The 27,764-nt window shown below is 45.3% G+C and overlaps 1 protein-coding gene across 2 annotated transcripts; it reads left to right on the top strand.

Moving 5' to 3' along the window:
- Positions 1 to 19: 19 nt before the first annotated feature.
- baiap2l1b (BAR/IMD domain containing adaptor protein 2 like 1b) lies at positions 20 to 27,657 on the top strand. Of its 2 annotated transcripts, none has more exons than XM_079367041.1 (14): positions 20 to 459; positions 1,988 to 2,063; positions 2,332 to 2,418; positions 9,666 to 9,727; positions 10,889 to 10,960; positions 11,962 to 12,096; positions 16,496 to 16,648; positions 16,851 to 17,006; positions 17,478 to 17,592; positions 17,688 to 17,904; positions 21,232 to 21,294; positions 22,029 to 22,245; positions 26,588 to 26,634; positions 26,726 to 27,657. In XM_079367041.1, the coding sequence occupies exons 1-14, from the start codon at positions 409 to 411 to the stop codon at positions 26,796 to 26,798; spliced, it is 1,524 nt and encodes a 507-aa protein (XP_079223167.1). In that variant the 5' UTR covers positions 20 to 408; the 3' UTR covers positions 26,799 to 27,657. The 2 variants fall into 2 exon arrangements, with proteins under 2 accessions (XP_079223167.1, XP_079223168.1); XM_079367042.1 differs by lacking the exon at positions 20 to 459 and adding an exon at positions 1,371 to 1,849.
- The last annotated feature ends 107 nt before the right edge of the window (positions 27,658 to 27,764 follow it).

The raw sequence follows: 27,764 nt of genomic DNA, 5'->3' as shown, positions 1-27,764 counted from the left end.
ACGCTCGTTGGGGTCCGCTTGACACCTGTGTCCACCTTTCCCTACCTCCACAGTCCTCCTCCTCCTCCTCCTCCTGCTCTGAACTAACCACCTCCAACAAGTTTGACAGCTCAGCTTTTCCCGAGCTCACAGGCAGCAGCAGCAGCAGCAGATATCTGGACTCGCTCTACTTTCCCCTTTTTCTTTCTCACTGGTTTTTTTTTTTTTTTTTTTTTTTACCTTTTCATGGTCGCTGTGTGTGCGTCTTGCGTCTCCTGCTGGCTATGAGGGATCTCAGCTGCCCGTAGCTTTTGGCCACTTTGGATTAGTGTTTTTAAATTCCTGTATTCCTGCACTTGGCGTTTCGTAGTTTTTATATCTTTTTTTTTTGTTCTTGCTCGGGAGTCGCTTGGGATTTAAACATTCAACATGTCGAGGAGCACGGAGGAGGTGTCCAAGCTCACCGAGAGCACTTACAAGGTGGGTGCTGCTGGGAACTCAACAGGTGCGACAAAAAGAGAAAACACACCTGCATGAAATCATGCGCACAGGGTTGGAGCTGGAGTTCAACTCCCCACAATTCATGAACAAAGGGAGTTTTGACCTGCGTATTGTCTTGCAGGAGTTCTTAATTAGCGGAAGTTTTTTAGAGCACTCCAGCCATTTAAATGGGATAAAACTGCTGGACACAATGGAAACCTAACCTGTGTGATACATGTGCTAATTAGAAGGCTTTATTAAAGATGAGAAATATGAGTCCTTTCTAACATTTTAGCAGGTTAGTTAGGTTGTTAAAGAGGTTTCCTCATCTTTAGTTGTTTGAGTTTTACGCAGAAGAATACAGACACAAAAGAGTTCAGCTCAAGCCCTTTATTTATTCTAAGAGCTTTTGGGAGAGCCAATAACTGAGGAGTATTTCAGAGAATAGCCCCACCCTAGGAGTGCCCTTTCCTCCTCAAAGTGTTCAGCACTTAAATCATGTGTTTTGCTCAAACAGTTTCTCTGAAATGAAGAAGTCACTTTTTTGTGTGTGAAAAGGTTTCCTGCTTTTGTTTCTCTGCTGCTCCTGTGAAAACTGTTTTTCTATTACATTTGATTCCTACCAAAAGGGAATCGTTCATAACAATAAAAGTAGCATGAATGGGTGAAAGCCATTCTTCAGGGAGGGTTTGTAACTCACCACACATCGTGTAGCCAGATTAGCACTTAGCAAAGTGAAGGTGAGTTTGTATAAGGAGTCAAAAAAGGGCATTTAAGTCTTTTTGAGCAGCTTTCATCCCTCCTCTCGGGGGGAGCCCACCACACCTCCATGGTGTGATGAAACACAGGAGAAAGACTCCAGGTTTAATAATTCAGCTGCCTTTGTGTGTTGTGTGGTAAGATTATACAGCAGGCTGCTCCAGCCATCACCTCCCTATGATACATTATGTTTACATGAGGAGGGCAGCAAATTAGCGCCATGCTCTGCTGTCTGTGTTGTGCAAAGATTGCCCCTCAGACAGCATGTTTAAGAGAAGCTGAGAGGTGACATTTACTGGCAGGAGCCGTCGCTTCTGCTTCACCCTGAGTTGATGCTTTGAGTCGCGCGTTTTTGATCGCTGCAGGAGACGCTGTGTCTGTCAGGAGCTCTGCTCTCCATTGAACATACGCTCATACCTCATCCTGTAGTTGAGGTTATAGGAGGAGGAATAAGTCAGTGGTTTGTGTAATAACAATGATACATGTTGAGTCTCAGACATGATGTAGTCGTTCTGTAAAGCCTGCTGACGGGTCATGCGGTTGACTTGGTGCCTTAAAGGTCAAAGGTCATGTTAGGAAACAGTGCAGGACATGGAATGAGTGTCTAATCCTCCCTCACCTTTACTCCCAGGTGATGTCACTCATTCACATTTGAGTCACCGATGTGGAAAACCCGCCTGTGGTTCAGCAACATTTAAAAGCTTGAGTGAACACTGTATGACTAACTGTCCCCTCCTTTTTTTTTTTTTTTTTCTTTGCACCCACCCAGAGTGTCATGGAGCAGTTCAACCCCGGCCTGAGGAACCTCGTCAACCTGGGCAAAAACTATGAGAAATCCGTAGCAGGTGAATGTCTTCACTGTTTAGAAAATCAGCTTCTTGTAAACAGATCTGTGAATGGTTGCTGTGAGGCTTTCACCACAGAGCTGATCATCTTCCTGAGAGTTTCCATGGCAACAAAATATTTTTTTTTTCCATCACACAAGTTTTGCCTGGATTGGCACCTATAACCAACAACAAAAACGTAAAAAATAAATAAATAAAATGTTTTGTTGTTTATTCTGTTTGTTTGTCTCACGATGACAAACATTAATCTTCATTTTCATCTTTCCAGCAATGACCCTGGCAGGAAAGTTGTATTTTGATGCAATGTCTAAGATCGGGGAGAACGCTGCAGTGTCTCCGGTCTCCAGAGAATTAGGTAAGTTTCACTGTCACTCGGTCCTCTCGCTCTCCCCTGGGATCAACCGGGCCAAGTCTGAAGACTGAAGGAAGCATTTCTTCTGCCTGTTACATAAATGCAGTGTCTCCCAATCAATACAGATAGAAGACTGACACATTTACTGAAGCAAAAAATCAATGAGACAAACAGTCATAAATGGAAGCTAAAGTAACGTAACCAGCGCCAGTCATCGATCTAAAACTCAAACATGCAAAATAGGCCGCTAAAAAAAAGTCCTGCAGGAAAAATCAGTTCAGAGGAAAGTCTGCAAGAATCAGATATTCAAAGCACAGAGACGAATCTTCCAAAGTCTTTAACGTTTTCCACAAAAAATGAAAACAGGCTTGTTGAGGTCGATGTCTTTTCTTCTTCAGTGGAAGGAATCACTGCGGCATTTTCAACCAGCTGTTGTACCTTTTTGAAAATCCCAGAAAGTAAACAAGACGAACAAGTGTGCACCGTCAGATCTGCTTATTATCATCCAAGTCGACAAACAAGGGCGCTCGATCACAGCGCCAGTTATACTCTGATTAATGTCAGCATGATGCGTGTGATGGATGTACGACTCTGTGTGTGTGTGTGTGTGTATGTGTGTGTGTGTGTGTGTGTGGACGGATTGTTTGCTTCTCTGTTAGTTTCTGTCTAACTCCCCAGGCTCCGGCTCCCACAGGCTCATTTGCAGCCTGAAGAGGTCTGGCGTCCTCACTCGGCGTCACTGGTGGCACGCTTTGATTTAACCGCTGCACGTCTCTCAGCTCCCCTGCTGATTAGCTGCAAAACTGCTAATTAAAATCACCCGCACAATGGGAAGTGCCACGTGGTCCAGTCCAAGTCCTGGCACAGTCCAAGTGATGCTCCAAGTGATGCTCCAAACACAAAGTCAGGCTCGCTGAGTGTTCGCTTGCTCCTTAATTCATTTCAGCTACATTACTTGAATCGCTCAATGGGGACGAATAAAGTTTTTAAAAAAAACTTTTAACACCGCACGTCACACCTACACATTCACACACTGATGGTAGAGGCTGCTGACGAAGCAGCAGGAGCAACTTGGGGTTGAGTGTCTTGCCCAAGGACACATCAGACATGTGGCTGCAGGAGCTGGGGATTGAACCCCACACCTGAGCCACAGCCTGTCTGTGAAAAACATTTAATCGAGAGACTATCTCTTTAAGGCTGTCGAAGGCTCAACGCCGCGATGTTTAATCCCAACCATCTTAAAGTTGGCACATTTATCGAACCAGTTGGAAAAGTTCACACGCTTTCAAATGTTTGGCTGATTTCCTGCCTCGTCAGCTCATCTTTAGAGCGGTAAATCAAGAATGAGGACAGCTTGCTCCCTGAGCTATATGCGTCCTGTGACAGGAAGTGAAGAGGAACTGAAGGGAGGGATGCAAATAAACGAAAGATTTTTATCAGCGTCCATCGAAGTCGTCCAACCTGGACTCTGAAATGATAATCCCAGGTGTTGATATTCAGATGAACACAGAGCAAGCGGGAGATGACGCAGGAGTGACATTAGCATTATGAAACAGTTTGGGTGAAGTTAAAATGTCAAAGATGAGTCACACTCACCTCTGACCTGCTGCAGCTCCCACTAATCCCTAAAAGAGAGAGAGAGAAAGAGAGAGAGACAGACGCAGACTGTAGTCTGACTCATTATGGGGGATTATGTAAAGCAGGATGTGATTAAACACACCATTCTTCTCGTCATCTCGTCTAATGAAGCGCGGCTGTTAACCTAAATGCATTGTAACTTGAGTCCGACGTGCACATCCCAGGAACAAGCCGGATCTTGTGTCATCAGGATCTCATGAATCGTCCAATAAGGAGGGATCTATGGAGGCGTTACATTTAGCTGGACATGTAAAGTTTGGGACAAAGAATAAAACAGTTGGGTGCCTCCGTTCTCTCTGCCTGCTCCTGTTCCTTCTCGTGCTTGAAACCTGAGCTCCGGTGACGCGTCGCCGACCAGAAACCAGATACTCTCGAGAGGCATTCGAGGACCGGTGCACCTCGTCCTCCTGCCTTCTTTCTTTAATTCCTTTAGTCTCCCTCCTCCTCCTCCCCTTCCTCCTCTTCCTCCTCCTCCTCCTCTGCCAGAGGTCAAATATCAACAGTTGTTTCATTCAAGCACTCAGGTGTCTGACCCGTTTCATTATCTGCTTGAAACATCACAAGAATTAAGATCTGAAACACACACTAATCATTTGGACCCCATGAAGCTGTATTTACTGATTAAAATATACATTTTATATTTATGAGTATACGAAATGTTCTGATTTCCATTTGTAGGACATTAAGTTATCAGAAAAGTATTAACCAATCAGGTGTCAGCATGTCAAGCCTGTGTGCTTCTCTCTGTGTGATCTGAACACATCCTCATTTCTCAAGTTGTTAATTGGACTGTAAACAACGCAGCGCACAGAAAAGGGAAGTCTTGGCAGGAAGTCATTCAGCGCTCAGCGAAGATCAGAAGTCTTCCTCGGCAACGAGAGGCAGCAACAGTCGACGGGTTCAGAGATTGACGTGTAACTGATTGTGTTTGCTGAAAGAGGTTTGCATAGTTCTGACAAACCACAAACATGCAGCGTGTTGTTGTCTTTTTACAGCAGCCACTTCACGCACACACACACACACACACACACACACACACACACACAGTGTCCTTTGATGGTCGTTCAGATGGCAGCAGTCCCACTTTACATAATCCCAGCATGTTTGCAGAGTGTGTCAGGTGGCTCAGTGCGATGCCAGGATTATTTTGCCTACAGTTAAACACAGAGGAAGAACCGTGGGCCGCTTTGCAGCGTGTTGTTGTCAAAATCAGCTCAGAGTAGGTTGTTGCGCTTATTTATCGTCTTCTATTTTCTGCACACATTCTGCTGTGGTTCTGTCGCTCCCAGACTTTAGTTTCTATTTTCTGACTGTTGAACTTCATCTCCGCTCAACGGGAACCGCAACGCAGCTCCAGGTTTAAGGCTCGTAAGAATGCCAAGTTTATGAGTCTGTTGATCATTCTTCATCATGCGGAGAAAAGGTTGAAGATTAAATAGCAAAAAACACACATACATATACAAACAGGAAGAGCTTCCTTCGGTTTGTTTATCCTGTAATCGTGATGGAAAGGGAGACCTAAAGGATTTGTTACAGAGCCACAGCCAGAGATTATTTCAATGATGATTATTTTCTCATGTAACTGATCTGTTGTTACATTTTATAAAATGGTAGAAATGTTCGAATACTCCAAAACAAAGTCCTGTAATCTAGTCTCCTTTGTGTCCACATCCACGTGTGTGTGTGTGTGTGTGTGTGTGTGTGTGTGTGTGTGTGTGTGTGTGTGTGTGTGTGTGTGTGTGTGTGTGTGTGTGTGTGTGTGTGTGTGTGTGTGTGTGTGTGTGTGTGTGTGTGTGTGTGTGTGTGTGTGTGTGTGTGTGTGTGTGTGTGTGTGTGTGTGTGTGTGTGTGTGTGTGTGTGCGTGTCTGAATGTGTGTGTGTGTGGAGCTCCCACTGTGTCATGTTGCCATCATGTGAACTCACAGACAGGGACACCGATGTTACACCGTCATCGAATCAATGTGAATCTACAAGAACACGATGGCGGCTGAGCTTATTTGCATCACTTTTGCAAAAAAAAAAAAAAAACACGGAGCTGCAACAATTGACTTCATAAAAAACCTCATTTTTTTTAGATTAAAAAACTGTTAAAATTCTGATTGCAGCTTCTTCAGTCGCACTTTTCAGACTGTGTATCGTTTTTTCCTTCGTGTCTGAAGAACCTGAACACAACATTCTTCTGGTGCATGATTTATGTCTCCCCAGAGGGAGAGTACGACTGATCTAAATCAGAAAATGGTTTAACAGCACAAAGTGACACTGAGACATTCACAACAGAGCTGAGCACTTATTCTGCAGCTGTTTCACAGAACTCAAGAATCAGCTTCACCTTTACTGTCCATGGATAAAAAAAACATGTGACGCAGTGAAAGTTAAAGCACGCAGAGAGAAACACTTTATGAAACTAAAAACATGTTGAAGCACATCATTACATGACACGTCACTTATGTTATGCAAACTGTCATTTGAAGCGTCACCAGGAATCATTGTGCAACGCGACAGCGGTCGTTAACAGGATCATCTCAGGAATCTAACGATGGTCGCCCGCTGGTTGGTGTGCGGAGGCTTGAGTCCTCGAGGGCGCGCGGCCTGGGTTCAAGTCTGGCCTGTGGCCTCGTTCCCTGCGTGTCGTGCATGACTTACCCATGAAGAGGATGAACTCTAAAATATCTCAGGGAACTCTGAAAGCTGTTTGAGTTTGTTTTAAGTCACCTGATCGGGTCGCTCCTCCTGCTTTACAGTTCTTCACCAGAAACAGACGGAGCTTCTTCCACATCCTCCAGCGGGAGAACTGAATCCACACAAACAGATGAACTCACTGTTTGCACCAGGTGTTTTCTGCAGCGATGAGGACGCTGCCTCCCTCTGTTTTTCTGATAAGAGTTTAATGATCGTACATGGAGGTTGTTGTCTTTCGGGTTTAGTCAATCTCATGCTGATAAAACTCTGAGAAAAGTTGCTCTCCTGGTTCACAGACATTCTTTGGATATTGCTTTGCTCTAAACTTAACACTTAAGAGTCACATTGAAAATGTTTTTGAGGAATTGGACGTGTGGGATGGGGGAGAGCAGAGCAGCCCCGCCCGAGGAGAAAACAGGTCACACACAGACGAGAGATACTGCTAACATCATTTTGATCTCTTCATGATGTATAGCTCAGAAGCTGTGAAAGACGCCTTCATTGATGACTAAGATTTTCATAAACACAGGGTCACTGTATTTTAAAATCTGATCGTGTTTCCCGCCTCGTGGAAATCAAGGAGGGCGGACACTTTAATCCACTAAAGCAACCTGTTCTTGACTCCAGCTGATACTAAAGCAGGCGGTGACAGCACACGCCTCACATTAGCCACGTAGCTCGGTGTTTCTTTCTCCACTCCTCCACAGCCAGACATGACTCTGTGTTGGACGAACAGCTGCCCGTCTGTGCTGTGCTTCTTTATCTCCGTTTCATTTTGTTGGCCGTGGATCGCCTCGGCTCTTATCCACTGTGTGACACCTGTTGCCCGGCAACGTGTTGCAAAGGCCGCGTCAACAATAAACAAATGAGTGAGGTCTGCTGGAGGGAGGCTTTATGGTCGCTCAGAAAGTAAAGAGACACATTTGCATTGATTGAAGTATTCCGATTTTTAATGAGTGGTGAACAACGTTTATGTGCTCATAGTCTGTCAGCTGTTTGGCTCCACACCTCACCTGCTGACATTGTTAAGATGACATATTGTAGATAAGGAGACTTTCAGTCAGACGTGTCACACACTTAATCAAGACTTCTTTATCTCCACCATGTTGGGTTTTTTTCCCCTTTTCTGTCTTCCTCTTCCCCTTCCTCCTCCTCCTCCTCCTCCTCCGTCTTTACTCGGCTGATCTTTTGTCCTTTATCTGCCGAGCTGTTTGAAGTTCTCTGAGTCAAAGAGTGAGTCTCCCCCATAATAAGGGAGGGCGTGTCGGTGAAAGGTGTCGGAGACAGCGCAGGGAGAGGCTCTGTTTACATGCCGATGAATGTACAGAGTCATGCTGGCTGCTCATTGAACATCTGTCAGGGAGTTACGCAGTAAAACATTCATCACAGCCTTGATGGGAGAACGACTAAAAGATAATCTGTGGTCACATCGTCCTTTGTGTTGTCAGGGCTGAAACCTCCAAACTCAGGACATGTGAAGTGTCTGAAGTCGAGCTCATGCGCCGAGCTAACACCTCCCCTCAGTGTTGAATGTTTAACAGACAAATTAAATATCCCACTTCGTCTGCAGGCTGGAACCAATCTGTGTTTTTTTTCTCGAGGTTGCCTCATCGCTCAGTCCGTGCTGGCTCCTGAGGAATGTCTATTTATTTACTCACCGTGCACGAGAAATAAATACACATGGGAAGAGCTGTGTGGGAAAGAAACAGTGGAGTATTGAGTTCCTGTGGTGAAGATCTGTTTCTATATGTAGAACAACAAATGATCCCAGGTCCACTCAAACACTTCGACCTGTCGTGGTTTCTACTTTTACACTTCTGAACTTTAAACTGGAACAGAAACATCAATTTAGTGTTTCTCTGAAACGACTGTCGAAACCTGAAGAAGAAGAATATCAACTTAAATAATTTGCTCTATTATCGAGTCATGCTACATGCTCGTGCACAAACAGGATCCTGTGGACATGCACGAATGGAGAGACGTCAGAGTGGGGGGAGCTGCCCACAGGGGGGCGCTCCTGGGCTGGTGGGTGTCGGGGTGGAGGGGTCAGTGTCTTGCACAGGAGCACCTCGGCAGTGCTCAGGCAGATACCTGGTGACCCTCCTGTTCCCAACCCACGTCCCTGCCGCCCCCAGAGGACGAGCAGAAGGACGCAGGGGATCGACATACAATTTATTAAAAACTCTTATCTCAGGTTATCTGTTCATATGAGTGCAGAAATATCTTGGAGAAATGTATTCCCTGTCGGGTCACTTTGGCTCCTCCTCCATGGATTCATCCTCCTCCCGTGCCGGACGAAGTTCTCGGCACGGTCGGCCCTCTCACATGTTGTTGCAAATACACACAGCGTTCATTCATGTCCAGCCGTCATCAGGGTGTTCATGTGTGTTTGTGAGGGGGGGGGGCCTCTCCATAGAAGTGTTACTGCATAAACACAGACTCAGGCAGAGGCCTTTTATCGTTTGTTTGCAGCACAGTCGAGGCTCCATGATAAACACACACGAGTCATCCTGAAGGCCGTCCGGATCAGACGCGTTCTTTTAGCTTCACTTCCTGGAAGGTCAACAGGGAATTAATTACAGTTTTCCATGTAGTCACCATGCAACATAATCCTAATTTTATTGCTTTTTTTGGCAGCAGTTAGAGACGGCAGGTTGTAGCTTGTGGCTGCCTGCCATCAGCTTTTTTTCTTTTTTTTTTATTGTTTCCAGAGCGGCAGGTGGTCCGGTTTTTCCGGTCCTGGCATAGTTTGTTTTTCCTTTCAACCCAGCGAAAGAAATCCTTTGTGACACAAATATGTAGCCGCTGACATCTGATGGATTTGAGTTCTTTATAGACGGTACATACTGTATTGTGCATACATGGTGCTCATTGTGTTGGTGCAACTGTTGCATGATGCAGTGACCCTCACCATGTCTCTCTTTGTGTTTCAGGTGTCGTGCTGATGGAAATCTCCGAGGTCCACAGGAGGGTTCATCTGGAGCTGGAAGAGAATGTGAGTGCTCCATGTGTTTGTGCGCTTACCAAATATCATTATGCAACATAACTGCTCTCCTAATTGCCCCACATCAGCCTCTAAACCTGTTGTTCACAGTATTTGCAGACAATCGCGAGCCAAGCCTCAATTCGCTAAACACCGTTTAGTGGCACACACACTCAGTCTGCAGCTCTCTCTCTCTCCTCCTCCTCCTGTATTAGAAGGATAATCACTGCCTCCTCCTCCTCCTCCTCCTCCTCACCTACAGCAGCTACAGGAGCGTCACAAATAAGATACGCACATAGAGGAAGGGAGAACAACAGGTTCAGACTGCAGGAGCACCTGTTGGTTTGTTTCCTTGATGAGAACAGCAGACAGGTCTCGACACGCCCGGGGAAAACAGCAGCTGGAGCTGTTAGTGCATTAATTCATTTACTTTCACCTGAGTATTAACTCAAATATAAATCATCTTTATCTCATGCATCTGTGACTTAAGACCAGCAGCACACAGCGTGGAGCATGAACAAACCAAAATATTCATACACTCGAGGCGTGGCAACAAAACAACACAAGTGTGAGTTTGAAAGTTGCATCTTAAAGTCTTTTTGGGGTCTTAAAGTCGTGCAGCACTGTCCTCTGGGGCTCACTCTTTGTAAGTGGGATGATTGGTAACGTTTTGAGTCACAGCATCAGTTCAGGTCACGTAGAAGATGGAATGAAATCCGATGTGGACTTGGCTGAGGGTTTGTGTTGTTCCTTCAGTTTCGGGGTCTTAAATTTCACTGCTCCTCCCCGTGTGGGATGCCGGGCTCCATCGCTAAAGCGCTGCACGAAGGGGAACGCTTCGAAACACTGGCTCTGACGAGAGAGAGAGCTGAGAGCACGGGAGACGGAGAGAGAAAGCTGTGGGCATTCCCACGCTTTGTGTCTGACTCATTCATAAGCGCTGCCTCGGCCTTGGCCGTCGCCCCCGCACGCTCGCACCGATACGCTTCGAAATGATCGCTCTCCACGTCTTTCTTTGAGACTTAAAGTTGTTTTTTCTTTCCCCATTTTTTGCTGCTGACAGCGAACAGACAAACTGTTGCACTCCATCCTCCCCTCATGTTTCTAACCAGCAGTGTGTTTTCTTCCCCTCTCCTCCTCCTCCTCCTCCTCCTCCTCCTCCTCCTCCTGAAGTTTAAGAGGTTTCACAGAGAGATAATAGCCGAGCTGGAGAAAAAGACTGACATGGACGTCAAATACATGACAGTGAGTACGCTCTGCGTGTGTCAGGAGAACACACGCTGCTTTATAAAGTGTGTTTTGTCTGTTTCAGTTTTTTTATCAGTGTAGCCTACACACAAGCTTCTTTTCCAGGGGTCAAAAGGTTCCTCACATTATCGTCTGTTCCACCCGAGTCTAAACACACGGAGGGATTCTGCCAGTGTAGCTTCTGAGGTGGGCGGAAGCTGTGAAGGATGTGAAAACTTGACTTATGATAAATACCTCCCTGCACTTTGAGAACCTTCGACCCCTCCAGTCATGTCCTTCTGGGGTTCCTGCAACTTTCTTCCTGCTCCGGTCCCTGCGATAGAGAACCTGATAAAGTCCCCTGATTATGTCCCTCTGATGGAAATGATCCTTTAATTGGCTGCATTGAAAAAGACCTCTCCGTGTGAAACAATAGGTGTGATCATGAAGAGTATGAGCGGTGAGAAGCATGACGTTATCCACTGCTGTATCATTTTCTACCATCATGCCTGTTGTCATGGCAATTCATTGATTCAACTTGTTGCTGCTGCAGCATCGTGCAGAAGAGAAATGTCTGGAGCTGCTTTGTAAATGCAACTAAAACACCGAGATGATGCTTTGTTTTTGTGTCTGCACAGAGGTGGCTGGAAATAGGCGTTATTTTAATCACATTTCACGTATTGTCTTATTTTCAAATTCTACTGTAGATGGAGCAAAAGTCACTCAAGAGGAGTGAATAAAGGTCACAAATACTAAAGTCACACTAACATAAGACATCTGGTCTTCTATTAAATCTGGCAGCTACTTGCTCTTGTGATTCCTAACTTTTCATTTGAAGTCTGCTGGATATTTAAAGCCTCCAAACCCGAGCGTGAAACAGACTCTCATGGTTAGATTATGTTTCTACAACACGAAGTCGATGCGTCAAACTGACTTTGAGTAGAAGTTACCCAACATGGCAACTAACTGGAGCTGCAGTTGATGCTCCGGCACTGAGGTGGATGTGTCCTCTGCTGCAGGCCACGTTTAAGAGATACCAGATGGAGCACAAGATGAAGCAGGACTCACTGGAGAGGTCACAGTCAGACCTGAAGAAGCTGAGGAGGAAGAGCCAGGGCAAGAACGCCAACAAGTACGAGAGCAAGGAGAGCGAGGTGAGCAGTTTGACACCTCAAAGACATGTGACACACACACACACATACACACACACACACACACACACACACACACACGTGCATTCATGTGTGCATAATTACAGCCACATTAAGAACCCTTGACACCTGATATGCAACGTGTCAAAGGCCGTGTAACAGTATTCAGCTCTGTGCAGGAACACAACATGCATGTTGGTTGTTTTGCTCCTGCACACACGACACCCTCATGCAGTGCACCAGCATTGCTGCTACTGATACATGTACACACACACACACACACACACACACACACACACACACACACACACACACACACACACACTGCTTGTACAGCAGAAATTAACATGTTCACAGCCTGGTTAAAAAAAAGATCTGATAAGCTCATGCGTTACTGCGTTATGCATATTTTAGTTCTAACTCATCTGTTCTGATTTAACAAAAGAAACGAGTTATTCATAATGAGCCCACGGTTGATCTGCGTGGCGGGCTGCAGCTGTGGAGCTGCTTGTCAGGAGGCTTCAAAGCCGCCTCAGCTCCAGCTCTCAGCCTGGTGTTAGGTTGGCTAAAAGTTAGCATGAGAGCGTAGCAAAGTGCCAACAAGACTCACTCAGGCTTGGAGCTGTCTCACTTCCTTTACTGACTTATGTTCCTTCCTTACTTCACATACATGCGTGGATCATTGGAAGCTGAGTGTAATGTGAAGTGTGACGGCTCGCTTGAGTTTATCTCTGTACATAAAAACTTCACACAAGCCTCGAAAAATGAACCTTTGATACGTTATTTTTAAATAAACCTTTGATATGATTGATATGTATTCTCTCCCCGCTGTTCAGTTTGTATGAAGCATCATTCATGCTTCTTGTCATGTACCTTTATCTTCTTAGTGGGTTCACTGAGTGAACGATGAATCACTGTGTCGTTGCTCTTAGTTGAAGTTGTTAGCACACACGGACACGCCCTCACAGAGCGACAGCAGAAGAAGAGTTCAGTCTCAAAGCTGTTTCTGTGAGAGCACAGCAGCCTCACATTTACATAACCCTCTCTATCATCCATCAGCTCTGCTCACCTGGGTGTGTGTGTGTGTGTGTGTGTGTGTGTGTGTGTGTGTGTGTGTGTGTGTGTGTGTGTGCTCGGTCATCACGCTCAGCCCCGCCTACAGGCTGACAGAGATAAGATCCAAACAGGAGCACACGACCACAGAAAAGAGACCTTTAAGTCGATCAATGACTCTCCTACAGAAATACAACTGAGCTCCAAGTTCTGCTCTGCGAACATTCATAACAATTAAACAGTGTATGATCGAGGTACATATGGAGGCTTTGAAATGTTCAGAGAGAGTGATTCTTTGGTGTAGTGTGTGTGTGAGTGTGTGTGTGTGTGTGTGTGTGTGCGTGTGTAGCCTGTTGCCATCCCTCGCTTTTCCTTACTCGTAGTTCTTAAGATAAACACGGGTTGTCCATGGCAACAAGCCCGCTGCAGTGTTGATAGATTTAAAGTGATTAAGACGGGGTGTGTGTCCGTGTGTGTGTGTGTGTGTGTGTGCGTGCGTGCGTCCATGTGTGTTTGTGTGTATGAGGAAATAGCATTTCAAACTCAGTGTTTCCCCCTCGTCCAGATGATTCCACCGCTTCTCAAATGATTTAATCATCAATGCACATGATGGATATTGATTAGGCAATTAATGCAAGACCTATAAATCAGTGCAGCTTCATGATCATTACTGTGGATATGCAGAGACATGTTTATCAGTTTTGTCTTTACCTTGTTCTGTTTAATACACCTTGATCATTCTGTGAGTGATGCACATGCAGGAGTCTCAATTTCATCCCAAAGAAACAAACGTAAACACTAAACAGGCTGATTGTTGTTCAGTATAGCGCTCGTCTTGACGCTCACATTTTCAGAATGTTTTATGATTTCGGACCAAGCGGGAAGCCGCAGCGTTGAAAGATGAAGGCGATGCAGAAGTGCGGGAAAGAAAAGAAAAACTGCAGTTCCTCGTGTGTCCACTTGAGGCTGGCTTAAAAAGCTTCGGATGTCCCTTTCACACCCGCTCATAAAAACCTGTATTTATATCAGCTCTGAATGTGTTTACAGCCTGGGGATTCACTGTAGGTCTAGATTTTATGACCCCAAAAAGGGGGCGGGGCTTATCTTACTGCAAGCAAAACTCTGCAGATCTCATATCCATTCTCTTCTGTCTGATCAGCGTAGAATAAACGTAATATTTGTTTATGCTCTGCGATTTAATGATAAAATAGTGACAGACAAATAGTTGAAGATTGAAGTTGTCTAACGCTGTCTTTACATCACACGGTGGATGAGTCAGATTAGTCCTCACTGACATGAAGTCACAGAAAAGTTTTCAGACAAACACTTTCGTATTAACCTTTATCCGCCTTTGTTCTAATCCATTACGTTCTTCTTGATTGAATCAAACTGCAGGAGAGCCGCTCCTGACAGCCAGCAGGGTATTATTATGGGATGTCTCAGGTAAATACAGCTGGAAGTAACTGGAAAAAAACAGAGGCTTAAGATTGAATACATACAGAGAGAGAGCGACAAGCAGAGGGCTGTTTCTGCTCTGCACTCGTGTGGGTGTGCATGTTTGCTGCAGAACTTTGCATCTGCTCGTCTGTTGACACACAGGTAAGTCTGTTATCAAGATCTCATGAGCTCCAAATGGACGGGTTCATGCGAGGACTTCCTGGCATTAGAGAGACAGACGGGCAGGCGGACGCCCATTCAGTCAGCGAGACAGACGCAACTGTTTAGACAAAGACGATCTCAGCTCAGCTTTTATGACTAGATACCACACGGTCCAACCTTTTTATATTTACCACTGGATCAATACAGAAGCACGGGAACATGAATGTTAAAAAGATAACAAACATCCTGGACGAGCTTGGATTGTAGCCTCCCATTGGTTATCTCTTTAGTTATGAGCGATCCTCAGATAAGCCTTAATGGTGAAGATGTGTTTCTGGGTTTCACTCAGAAGATGAGAGTCTGGACTTTTTGTAGCTGAATGCAGTTAATCCAGCGTAGTGTGGTGATGAATAGGGCCGTGGGCCATTGAAGGGTTCACCTGAGGAAAGCGGTTGTGCAGGCTGAATAGAGAGGGCGTGTGCCATCGAATGAACAGTCGTTACAGGCGTGCCAATCCCAGCCAGCTGGATGAGGATGACGGTGTGCTTCGACTAAAAGTCCGGGACAAAAGAAGTTTGGATGGGTGTGGTCCTGATGGCATGATGTAACCATTGGTATCAGAGTGAAAACAATGATTTATACAATTAGAAATCATACAAATGCATCGCACGTGCCAGAAGTGGAATCCAGACAATAAAATAAAGATTAAACTATTTGTAAATACTGTTGGCCCGAGGTGATAATCTAACATCCATACTTCAGAGATGGTAGATATGAGGAATCCTTCCTAATAATCCAAATAGTTGTTGACGTCCCATTGGGGACAATAAAGGATATTTTGATCTTATATTCTTGTCTGAAAATAATCTTTTGAACGCTGTAAAATCTACAAATAAATGTTCAGCTCTGCAAGCCACAGCCCCGTAAAGTCCCCGTACTAAAGCCCCCCCCCCCACCCCAAAGGACCAAAGAGTTGATTTAGACCCTGGTCCTCGTAGTGGAAAGACACGAACGGCACAGAAGTCCAGATTTCCTGGTCAGAGTTCTTGTAGTGGAAACTCACTTAGTGATTATGAAAAGAAAAAGTTTGACAAGACATGTAAGATCGACTGAACACACACACACACACACACACACACACACACACACACAAACACACACACCAGTCTGTGATTCTCTCAGAGACCTTCTGACCTCTTTATAATCCTGCTGTCTGTGGAGATAAGACCCCCCCCCCCCCTTATGTTGCCCTGTCCTTTAAACTGAACACTAAATCTGTCGATACAGTAAACTCTCCTAGCGATACCTCGGCCCCTGCAAGAGGCAGATTAGAACATTCAGAAAGGAAACGTCCATCGCAGTCACGCCGTTGGGTTTGTGTACGAATCTGAAAGGTGATGGAACAAGGTGCGAAGCGTGTGGCCGGGGAGATAAGACACAACGATTCATTCAGGACTTTGTAAGGCAGAGCAGATAGAGACACCTGATTCATGTTTGTTTGAGTGTAAGTGAAATAATAGTCCTGTGTGTGTGTGTGTGTGTGTGTGTGTGTGTGTGTGTGTGTGTGTGTGTGTGTGTGTGTGTGTGTGTGTGTGTGTGTGTGTGTGTGTGTGTGTGTGTGTGTGTGTGTGTGTGTGTGTGTGTGTGTGTGTGTGTGTGTGTGTGTGTGTGTGTGTGTGTGTGTGTGTGTGTGTGTGTGTGTGTGTGTGTGTGTGTGTGTGTGTGTGTGTGTGTGTGTGTGTGTTTTCAGTGCCTGGAGACGTTGACGAGTCGTCAGATGGACATGCAGTTGTTCATCGCTGACGGCTGTAAGGAGGCTCTGCTGGAGGAGAAGAGACGTTTCTGTTTCCTGGTGGACAAACACTGCCTGTTCTCCTACCAGTTCGCCTCCTTCCATGACAAGGTACAACGTTAGCACCAAGGCTCGGTTGGCACCTCACAGGGAAAACCGCCGCCATCTTTAAATCTACTTAAAACACCAGCAGGACGGTTTCATTTCAAACCCGCGATGTCGGCACATCGCAGCATGTCCATGTTCACTCTGTCTTCTGATGATGTGTGTTCTTCTTTAAATATCTCGTCTTGTGTCCGTGTCCTCTGGACAGGCCAGAGACATTCTGACTTCAAAGCTGAGCAGCTGGCAGGACCAGTGTAACGACGCCACGGACATGCCCGAGAGCATCCTGACGATGATCGAAGGACTGCGAGCGCCCGTCACCATCACCCCTCTGCCCTCCCCCTCGCCGTCACGGCACAGTGTGGTACGACGGGACAGACTTCCTTTTCCTTTCAGAGCTTCCTGATGTACACACCTGTATTTTAAAGGACAGAGAAAAACAATATTTAAGATTTTTCGTGGATATCGATACCTAATGAGGTGCCAGTAACCTAGCGGTGATGCGGGCGGCCCGGGTTTTTTAGAAGTTTTATGTCTTGCTAATTATGCTATTATAGCTACATTGTTAGCTTTTGGCGTTTTAATTTTACACATACAAATAAAAATAGATTTTAATCAGCTTATATGTTGAAGACCAACACCTAATTGTCCACATTTTGATCTTTGTTTGATGAAACCCCGATCTTCAATGAACTGTTGTGTACATTGTTGGTTAATCAATCTGTTAATAGCTAAAATGACTGTAAACCATGTTAAAAAGTGAAGAGGAGTGTGTTCTGTACACAAAGAGTCAACTCTAAACGTGCTAACATTGTAATGTCTGTTTTTGTTGCAGAACATGTCCACTCCCCCGGCCCCCCCTCTGAAGGCTCAGACCAGCCCTCTGGCCAACATGTTCACCCAGGAGAACAACACGCCCGCTGTAAAGACCAGCAACAACAATCACTCAGGTATTACTGCACCATCAAACTTCAGCATGGCTGCTGACTCTTGGCATTGTTGTTGTTTTATTCACACTCTTTGTGTTTTTCCTTGTTTCCTTCAGACCACGCAAACAGCGAGGACAGCAGCCTGGCCCGGTCCGTGTCTGTGGCTACAGGCCTCAACAATATTGTGAAGAGGCCGCGTGTGCAAACCATCTTCCCACACACCGCGGGCAACAACAACACGCTGCTCAGCTTTGACGAGGGCGACGTCATCGTCCTGCTCATCCCCGACGAGCGAGACGGCTGGATGTACGGAGAAATGGAGAAGAACGGAAAGTGAGTGGAATCACTGCTCGTGTTTGAACTAAAATCACCTCGTTAAATAAATGAGCACAATGTCCTCATATTTCAGAGCATATGACAAAGACCTGATTCCTTTATATACATACATATATGTAAACACAGATGAGCTTTTTTTTTTCTTCACCTGAACATATTTAGTGGAATTTAAAATGTGACCTATAATAGCCTGATCTTTATGTTTTTGCAGCTGGACGCGGCTGTAAAGTGGGCCGTGAACACCTGAAAAAAAAGGATATTACCTAGATAATTAATAATAGCAACATCATAGGTGTTAGGTTTTTTAACTGCAGATAAAATGTATAACTTTTAGCACTCTACACTTAAAAATGAATCAATCTAAAAACTCTCAAAAAAGTCTGGAGTAAACTTCTGGAGTATTTCTGCATTCATGAAAGATTTGATCACTATTTGGAAAATTATAAATGTTTTTGACAATGATTTATGACACAACTGTCTGTAATGATGATCAACTTTCCCCGTGTTTAAGCCGAGGCTGTGCAGAAGCCTTTGAAGACGAGGGCAATGAGGAAATGTTCCTTTTTATCTGTTAAACACGTTCAGCCTTCTCCAGAGCGTTCAGGTGATTGACAGAGACTTTCGACATTTCCTTTCTGGACAGATGGCCCCTCTCCTGATTGTCATGCTGACCATGTACACACACACACACACACACACACACGAACACACGAGTGCTGCCTGAGCTGGAACCTCCACTGATACAGAAACCAGAGTGAAGTATGGCCTGAGGGTGGGATGTATTGATAGTTGACTGAAGGGAGGCCGAGAGAGAGAGAGGTTCAGAGCACCACCTGCTCGCCCACACTGACACTCACCACCGGGCTGATGCTCTGCGTGCGTCTCTGATGTCTGACTTTTTACACAGAGATTTGATCTGAAGCTCTTGGATGTGTGTTTTTGAATTTTAATCATTTATCATGTTTGATCTTTGTCACTTTCAAGGGAAATCACCTTGAAAATTCATATTTATATAAAAAAAAGAAAAAACTGATCAAGGGCAGGCAGCCATCATTTCAGAAGTGTTTTCAAAAGTGAGCCAGCTGCAAACTCAAACTTTGTTCTCGCTGCCCGGCCGCTGAGAGCCAGGCGAGCTGGCTCACCTGCAGGCTTAAAAAGTCTAAATCTTCATGTTCATCAGAGCACAGCTTCTTAAAAGATCGACATTGAGTCCTGCAGGAGGGCGGCTTTGATGCATTCAGGTCACACACTTAGTTTTTCTATTTGTCATAAATCAGCTTTGAATATGTTTCTCAACAACATGCCTGGCATCAGCCGCCTGACTCAGACACCCACACACACATGGATGGACAGACGGATGAATATCAGCAGGGCAAAGATACACGAGAATCACTGAGAGAGAGAAAATGAGCTGGTGATAAATCAAACCACTCAACATTTAACAAACAATACACATCTGACGTGACTGCTTCCGTCGTTAGCATGCTCTCTTTTCTAACAACTGGATTCTTATTATTCGTGCAGGACTGTCAGAGTTATCCTGGCTCGATAGACAGGATTGTTGTTAACGACAAGCTAACCTGTTGAGTGGAAACAAATAAAGTGTTCCCTGTATAAACTTTTTCTGTAAAGATAATCAGCAGCTGTTTCCTAAAATAAAAAGATATGGACTTATGCAAATGTAAAGCTGCTCATCATCCCTTCAGGGCCTCCATGCATGCATGCATGTGTGTCTACAGAGACTGAGGATTTTGATGTTTGTTTTGTTTGGCATGGGACGTTTGTAAGCGGGGAGCCAATGACATTGAGTTGTATCCACTCCTAAACTCACCTGCACAGTGGTAGGATGGGATTCAAACTGTCAAATACGACGGACGTGGACTTGGTGTCAAAGGACAGAAAAATGGAGTCCTAGACAGGTGAAACGTGAGGCAGAACGTCAGGTTAGCTTGACTTGCGGTCTGCTTTCTGTTGGACATGCAGGCGGTTAGCTTGTGTTAGCATGTGATAGCTTGCAGTGTTTGCACAAGCAACAGCCGCACACACCGCTTCGTGTAGTGTGTCTGTATCTACAAGCTGCAGTGTGTGTGTGTGTGTGTGTGTGTGTGTGTGTGTGTGTGTGTGTGTGTGTGTGTGTGTGTGTGTGTGTGTGTGTGTGTGTGTGTGTGTGTGTGTGTGTGTGTGTGTGTGTGTGTGTGTGTGTGTGTGTGTGTGTGTGTGTGTGTGTGTGTGTGTGTGTGTGTGTGTGTGTGTGTGTGTGTGTGTGTGTGTGTGTGCTGGAACAAACAGCTGCTTAAATTGTATTTTTTTTTAAACCACAAACTTTACGGGTTTGAAGTCTCATTTACTAAACGTAATTCTTTCATGTCCCAGCAAAAGCGTCCGCTCCGCACGTTTGAGATAAGAGCTTGAACACAACGTCAAGAAAATCTCAAACAAATCATTGATTATCCTTAAAGTCGATGAACTATTTGGAAGAATGACAATATAATAAAGAAGTTTTCAGTTTTGAAGAGGTCTCCTTTGATAACATTTCCTTAAAGATAAAGGCGTCCATTCATCAGGATGTCTCCTCTTTAAAGTTTCCTGTTTCTGTTACCATGGATACCATATGACCACATAGCACATAGACAACAATAGAGAGAGAACTGTAAAGTGAGGGGATCTGTATCTCTCAGCACTAGCGTGCTGTCAGAATGCTTGCAGTGGAAAAACGACTTCCTTAATGTCTCTCTAATCGTGCAGGCTTATACCCAACTCTCCACGCTGACAGTATTGACGTCAGTGTTGGAGGTAAAGTCAAGATGTTTGTCTTCATTTGTCTTAATCCTGAATATGCTTTTTGCATCATTTGGCTGAGGTAGTATCCAGAAGATGCTCTTTACAAAAGTGACCTCGTTGGGTGGAGCTGTCCTTGTGTAGGGGGGCTGTACAGGGGGTCCTAAAAAAAGGCGGGGTAAGCCAGGTTCGAGTCCAGCTCCTGGCTCCTGTCCTGCATGTCAGTCCCCTCTCTGCCTCCTGAATGTGGACGGGGAGGGTGACTATGATGAAGACTCAGAGGATGAGGATGAAGAAACTCAGAGATGTTATGACTTCACTCCATCCAGAAACAAAGGCTTTAAAATGAAATCAAACTTTAACTTTGAATCTCTAGTTTTAAATATCAGGTCAGACTTTTTCATTTCAAAGTGTCGCCGCTTTTTGTTTCTTCATCACGACTGAACACTGGTGAACACACCCCAATGCACCCCGTGTTTTCACCGTGTGTGTTGATTGATCACCCCCCCCTAACTTTTCCTCTCTCTCTCTCTTTGTGTGTCACAGGAGGGGCTGGTTCCCTTCATCTTACTGCCGTACACTTTCTGAGCCACTCGTGAATAACAACAGGTAAGGAGACTCCTTCTCACACACACACACACACACGCAGCAGGTGGTTTCAGGTTGCAGGCAGCTGTATTGTTGGCAGTGTTTCCTCTGGTTACGACTATGAGCGTGATAACTAATCTTGTCGGGGACTCTCCCATTCCTCAACCTTTGATTCCTGTTGTCACTTTTTTTGATCCCAATTTCCTCCATCGTCTTGGAGCCGTATTAAACCTCTCCTGCGTGTGTGCTCTCACATGACCCATGCACCGTCATGAAACCTGTGACACATTCATTGTTCAACCTCAGAAAAAAGCTTTTAGTTATCTTCTGCTCCTATTAATATTAAATATCCCTCCAATCTGTGTGATGAAAATGGATCTAAAATTAGAGTCTTCAGGCGAGTTCAGCAGGAAAATATCAGGAACCAGGATGTTGTGTGCTGATGAATAGATTTTTACTGCTGATTAAAAAGAGAGAGTTCAGAGAGTGGGCTGCAGCCTGTTCTTCAAAGAGACTAATCCCTGTCGGATACTTTTATTAGATCTTAACGTGCTGAACCTCCCACAGAGACGCTGCCAGCCCAACAGAAAGTTTAAACTATAAGCAGCGCTGCGGGACACGTCTACACATAAACACTGGAATAGCACGAGTGTTGGCATTGTCGAGTCCTCATCTGTCTTCAGATTCCTCCTCTTCAGCCCTTCATATGTGTATTCACTCTATTCTTATATTCTCATCCTCTGTTTCCCCCATAGCGAGCCTGCTGCCCCGTACCGCAGCAGAAGTGTGGTCAACCTGCACCACCAGGACACGGAGACGGACGAGGCCACCATGGTGCTCCCCCCGGCGGACTACAGCGACAGCCCGCAGCGGTACGCCGTCAAGAACAACGTGTTGTCCAGCACGCTCGGCAACCACCGGCACTCGCCCACGCCCTCTGCGGCCTCCTCCAACTCGTTGGATCACAACACGGTCAGTCAGCAGCGCCGTGTTTTTTTTGGTGCTGTTATCTCTCAAGTTCATTTTAACCGCGATGAAAAAAGTTCTCCAGAAAGACTCCGCCCGACCGTTTCAAAACTGTATCTAGGAATTTAATCATCCCGGAATAATTTGACCTCCCGTCTTCTGCCGCACCTTCGTGTGCTGCTGGCAATGTGAGGCTACGTCTCACCTGATACCTGCTGGAGCACGACTACTGTACACTCAGCTGTACCTTGTGTGTGTGTGTGTGTGTGTGTGTGGTGTCAGGTGAACTGTGCACGCTTGCATTAGGTCTCTGATTATATCCTGATGCCACCAGCTGTCAGCTGACTGATGCATAAAAAAAATCAGTTCTGTCTTGAGTTTGCCTCAGGTCAGGTTTAGGCAGTTTGTAGTTTCTGGTTGCATCACACGGTTGGAGACATTCAGAGAGATATTCATCCTGCTTAATCTGAACCAACCAAGTGCAGAGATTGATGACACGTCTCCACGTCACGTCTCCACGTCCTACAGTTGCATAAAAGTGAAGTAAAAAACAGCCACAGTGACGGGCGCAGACGTGACGCTGGCGATGACTTCCAACACAAAGAAAAGGCTGCACACGTAATGAATCTGCTTCTTCTGCGATACGGGGAAATTTTATTGCGTGTAGGTCATGAAAAATGTTTTTGCATCAAACGACAGAAAAGTGCCTGAGGTCACGTGATTGGCATTGCACCTCCAGCGATGTGAGTATTATGGATATCACACGCAGCATTGATGATGAAGGACAGCTCTGTCTCTTGGTCCTCCATCTTGGAACACAGGACACGTGGAAATACAGCCGCTGTGTTACAGTGTGAAGGGCGCCGAGGACAAGGAGCAACCGTTTTCTCACCACGACAGAAAAATCTGTTTGAAACTCGTGCTGGCTTTTATTTCGATGTTCGGTCATCAAGCGAAACATGAAGTCAGCTGAAGTGAAACAGATGCGTTCATTACGTGTCAGCGATGGAAGCAGCTCGTCTTCATCTCTTTACGGATGCTCCTCTGTTTGCATGGCATGCAAAGCGTCACCCAAAGTAGTGGTTTCCTGCCTCTGAGAGCTTTTGTAGTTGTGTGCTGGATGTAATGTAAATATGTTGTGGCACGTCAGGTCACATGAACTTCTTCTGGTTAGATTTGACTCCTTTTTTTCCAGCGTAAAAGTGAGCGGCTGATGGTTCGACAGATATCACTTCATCAATGCAAACATTTATTCAAAATGTGTCAACAACAACACGAACTTCAAACTTATTTTCCAAACGGATAACGAATGAAAGGTCAAATAGTTTGTTTATTTAGAGACCAACAGACACGACAGTTTCAGCTCATAGGACTCAGCACTTCCTGGATGTGAGTGGAGAGAGGGGAAAAGAAGGTGAAGAGGGGAGAAAAGGGATCCATTTGGATACGGAGTTAAAACGAAGTCGATAACATTCAGATGTTTTCGCTCAAACAGCAGAAGACTTGCTGGTGGAGGACACGCCCCTCTGGAGAGCAGCGTCCTCATTGGCTGTTATGAAGTGAATATGTGTAAAAGATGTGAAAGACAAATTTGTTGAAAAAATATGAATTGATATGCTAGACAGAGAGACAGATTTCTTTTTTACATACAGCATCTTTACTTCATGTTTAAATGACTACATATATAAACGAGGTCCGCTAACTGTGAGCTCCTTCTCCTTCGTCCTGTTTCTGCCTAAGAGCAGAAACAGTTTTATTTCTCAGTGTTGTTTCTTTGGAAGATGAGTTAATTCAGCTTCCGCTTGGGGAAATCTCCACCTTTCAACGAGCTCGTAGGAAAAGGAAAAGCTGAGCTAACGTTAGCCGCGGATAGCTGCAGTACTAAAGTTTAGCTAACCAAACGAAGCTCCTGAAAGTGGCCGCACTATCACGTTGCACGTTGTAAAAGACAGAGCATGTAATGACATGCATGGACGTGTGTTTGGCCCGATCACGAGAACACACACGGACGCCTGATGTGGTCGGTCAGCTCGTTTATGATGTTTGAGTTCAGCGGTCCGATGGCACTTTGAGAGCTTCCTGTTGCCTCTGCAGTATTTATTTACCACCGTTTGGTCCACAGCCACATGAAGGCCCGAGCGCCATGCCTGTGTGTGTGTGTGTGTGTGTGTGTGTGTGTGTGTGTTGAGCCACATCTCTCTGCCTCTGGTTGGAATTCCACTTTGTGTAAACCCGATACCCACCTTCCTTCTCCGTGCCGTCTCTCCATTCTTTCAGTTTCTTCTTTGTCTCTTCATCTCCCTCTTATCTGCACACTTCGTCTTCTTCCTCTATCTCTCTTTCACCCTCATGTTATCCCTCCCTCCACTTCCAGGGTAAATAAGGGTCGCTCGCAGAGAAGTTTATCCTGCAGTCATTCCTAAAGCTTCCACACACACACACACACACACACACACACACACACACACACACACGTCCCAGAATAGACTCGCGTGTGGGAAAAAGTTCTCCACTTGTGATGCTTAAGTTTATGTTGAGTTCAGAGTGTGAGTGGGTGGCTGAGGTTGTGTGTCGGTGTGTGCCTGCAGCATCATAAACATTCATGTCAATGTGCTTTTTGAGATGCAAAGTTGAAGCGATAATCAGCCTGCTTGTTTCTGCTTTTTTGCAGCCTGTTTGTCTGTTTTTGTTGTTGTTCTGTTTGCACTCCGTCCTTACATCGAAGCTGATACCGGGCCCAACTGGAACATCTGAAATCTTTGCATTTCTATGTTCACATTCTTTTGACTTCTTGGTTTCATCGAACTGCAAACAAAAGCTTTTTTTTCAGCCTTGCACGTTGGTGGAGAGGAAGGAAAGGTGAGAGGAGGAGAGGAATGGAGGAAGGGGAGATGGGAGGCCCGAGCTGCAGCGGGAGGTGGGGTTACCCAGGAATGCACTGTCACCATGAGAAAAAATGCACCCTCACTGGTTTGTTGAGGGAAAGGTAACGACTCTCAAAGGAATGAATCTATTCAGAGGAGAGAGAGAGTGACGTGAGAAAGTTAAAGGGCAGAGTGGGGGGGGGGGTTACTCCAAAACATAAACAAAGAGAGGCGGTGAACTTCTCTAAGAACTGCTCACGTAGGAAATGACCGCCTCGTGATCGCTGCTGTGGTGTTTTTTATTTTTTTTAATCCAAACGTGTAAAAGCAGAAGCGATGTGAAAGCCTTCGACTCCCCGTGGGAAGAAACGCTGGGCACAGGAAGAGATGACTTTACCAAAACTGAGCTCAACAGGACACCGCGTTGATCCACTGCTGACCTCTGGTGGAGTCTGTGCGGTACTGCAGGTTTAGAACAGCAGTTCACTTCAGCTGCACTCCAAAACACACTACAAAAAAAGTATAAAGAAGATGTAACTTAAATTACATTTTAAACATGAATTATATTGTTGTTTTTGTTTTTGATGAGAGTAGAATCGTCATAGGCTGCACAGTGGTTAGCCTTACAGCGAGGAGGTTCCTGGTTTGAATTCAGATCGATACGAGGAAGGCCAAAGGTGGCACTGTTCTTCCACATCGTATTAAAGGCAGGGTAGGTCATTTCCTTCAGATGTACTTTTTAAGATTTTGGTTGACATTGTCTTTAGGTCCTGACAGAAATTAATAACTCAGGTGCTCTGAAAAAGAAAGGAAAAAAATCCTTCATCTTCAGCAGCTGTAAACACATAAAAACTTTGACCAATGTCTGCGCTTGGTACACGTTTCATTAAACCAATCACACATCTCGACCCCATGCACGCACGAGCCCACACTCAGCACGAGCTGAAATCCTCGAGAGCGGAGAGGATGCTACTTTTAAATTCATGCTAGTTTTTAGAAGATCGCCCACCCTGCCTTTAAAGCGTGTTCGCTCCTCCTGAGACTCACACCGGTTTCATCCTGATCCTGAGTCTTCACCATGACCCCCGTTTCCTTTCCTGGGCCTGGATGAGATGTAATGTGATGAATGTAGGTTCATGCTTTCAGGGTGTAATATCAGATTGTCTGCAGAACGCTTCGATCTACATACAAACATTATCTGTGAACAGAATAATGAGCGTGAACCCTGAACAGAACGACTGACTGTCTTTGGCTCTTCGTGACAAAACGTCATGCGGTTCATCTTTGACCGGACTTGAATTTCTGGAAGGTCGAGATTCCTCTGTGACTGTCTCGTGATGTGACGCAGCACGTCGTCTTTCATCCAGTGTGACCAATCACTCAGCAGCTGAGAGCGTGTGTGTGTGTGTGTTGTACACTTCAACAAACAGCAGCAAAGAGAGATGTTTGAGGTGTTAATTCATGAATCTGTGTTTTCTCTGCAGGCGGCTCAGTCTAACGGCGTCTCCAGACCTCAGCCTGCTTACCTCGCGTAGGTCACCTCAGAACAACAAACCTCACCATCTCCCCCTCTCTCACGTTTACTTGCACGCTTCACACATCTCTTTCTTGCATTTTCACAGAGGAGGGAACCCGTTCTCCACAGTCAGACTACGTCCAACCGTCACCAACGACCGCTCAGCACCGGTCGTCTGATCCACAGGTCCTCTTCTTCTTCCGGGACGAGCAGCTGAGCCCAGACTTTACTCTCCGGAAGCTTCTCCTGATCTGGAGAAGGAACGGAGGGCAAAATGCCATTTGAATGTTGGACCCTTTTTACTGCTGCAAACACTCATCTGGAAGTATTTTGGGACCGCTTGATTTACCCAACAGATGCTCCCATATTTAAGATATATATATATTTGTGGTGACATTTAAAGACACCTTTCTTACCTGCACTTGAGAAACGAATGAATACAAATGGTCAAAGAAAACCCAACAAACCTGTATGTGATGTATTTAAACTGTTGATGTTGCTCGTTTGTCGTTGAGATGACTGTTAGGAATCTTTTCTGTTGCCATAGAGACAGTGAAAGAATGTACTGTAGAGGACCTCTGCATTTCACCTCCAGGGTCCTCGCGACGACGTTGAATCCCGGCACGGATGCCGAGCTTCGTCGGCCGCTGTGAGAAAAAAACCGCAAACATGTAAAGAGCCGCGTTCGAAAATCAAAAGGAAACACACAAGTGATCTTTCCCCTCCAGCCCCTCGTGTGTGTGTATATTTGTACATCAGATGTTTTAGCTATATTGTTCTCTGCCATCTATCTGAACTCTCTGTAGAGCTAGACGATCATAGAGAAGGACTTTTGCCTTAATGACACAAACACACCGACTGTAAGGAAACAACCCATGTTCCTGTTGCATTCATCACATCGTGGACACCAGTTGTGACTTTTGCCTCATCTTTGCTTTGAGTCATTGAGCTTTCAGCGTAACACACGGCAAAGTGTGGACACCAACATTACACTCTTATCAGAATCTGCTGTATGAAAATAAAGATTTATTTCTTCAAGCTGCTTTTTTGTTGTTTTTTTTGCTTGTGATCGTGCACAGACTGTCGACACACGTTTCCAGCCGGAGGAAATGAAAACCAGAGGACGTCTGTTGTGTTTGTTCACC

This window comes from Symphodus melops (genome assembly GCF_947650265.1).
Source record: "Symphodus melops genome assembly, chromosome: 17".
Taxonomy (NCBI): domain Eukaryota; kingdom Metazoa; phylum Chordata; class Actinopteri; order Labriformes; family Labridae; genus Symphodus; species Symphodus melops.
The sequence above is the reverse complement of the archived record's forward strand: the minus strand, read 5'-3'. Positions and strand labels throughout refer to the sequence as shown.

Excerpts from the sequence above, each read along its gene's own strand:
- baiap2l1b (XM_079367041.1), top strand. The coding sequence starts at position 409 with ATGTCGAGGAGCACGGAGGAGGTGTCCAAGCTCACCGAGAGCACTTAC. Across the intron at positions 9,728-10,888 it reads ATCTGGAGCTGGAAGAGAAT|TTTAAGAGGTTTCACAGAGA; the intron begins GTGAGTGCTCCA and ends CTCCTCCTGAAG. Across the intron at positions 10,961-11,961 it reads TGGACGTCAAATACATGACA|GCCACGTTTAAGAGATACCA; the intron begins GTGAGTACGCTC and ends CCTCTGCTGCAG.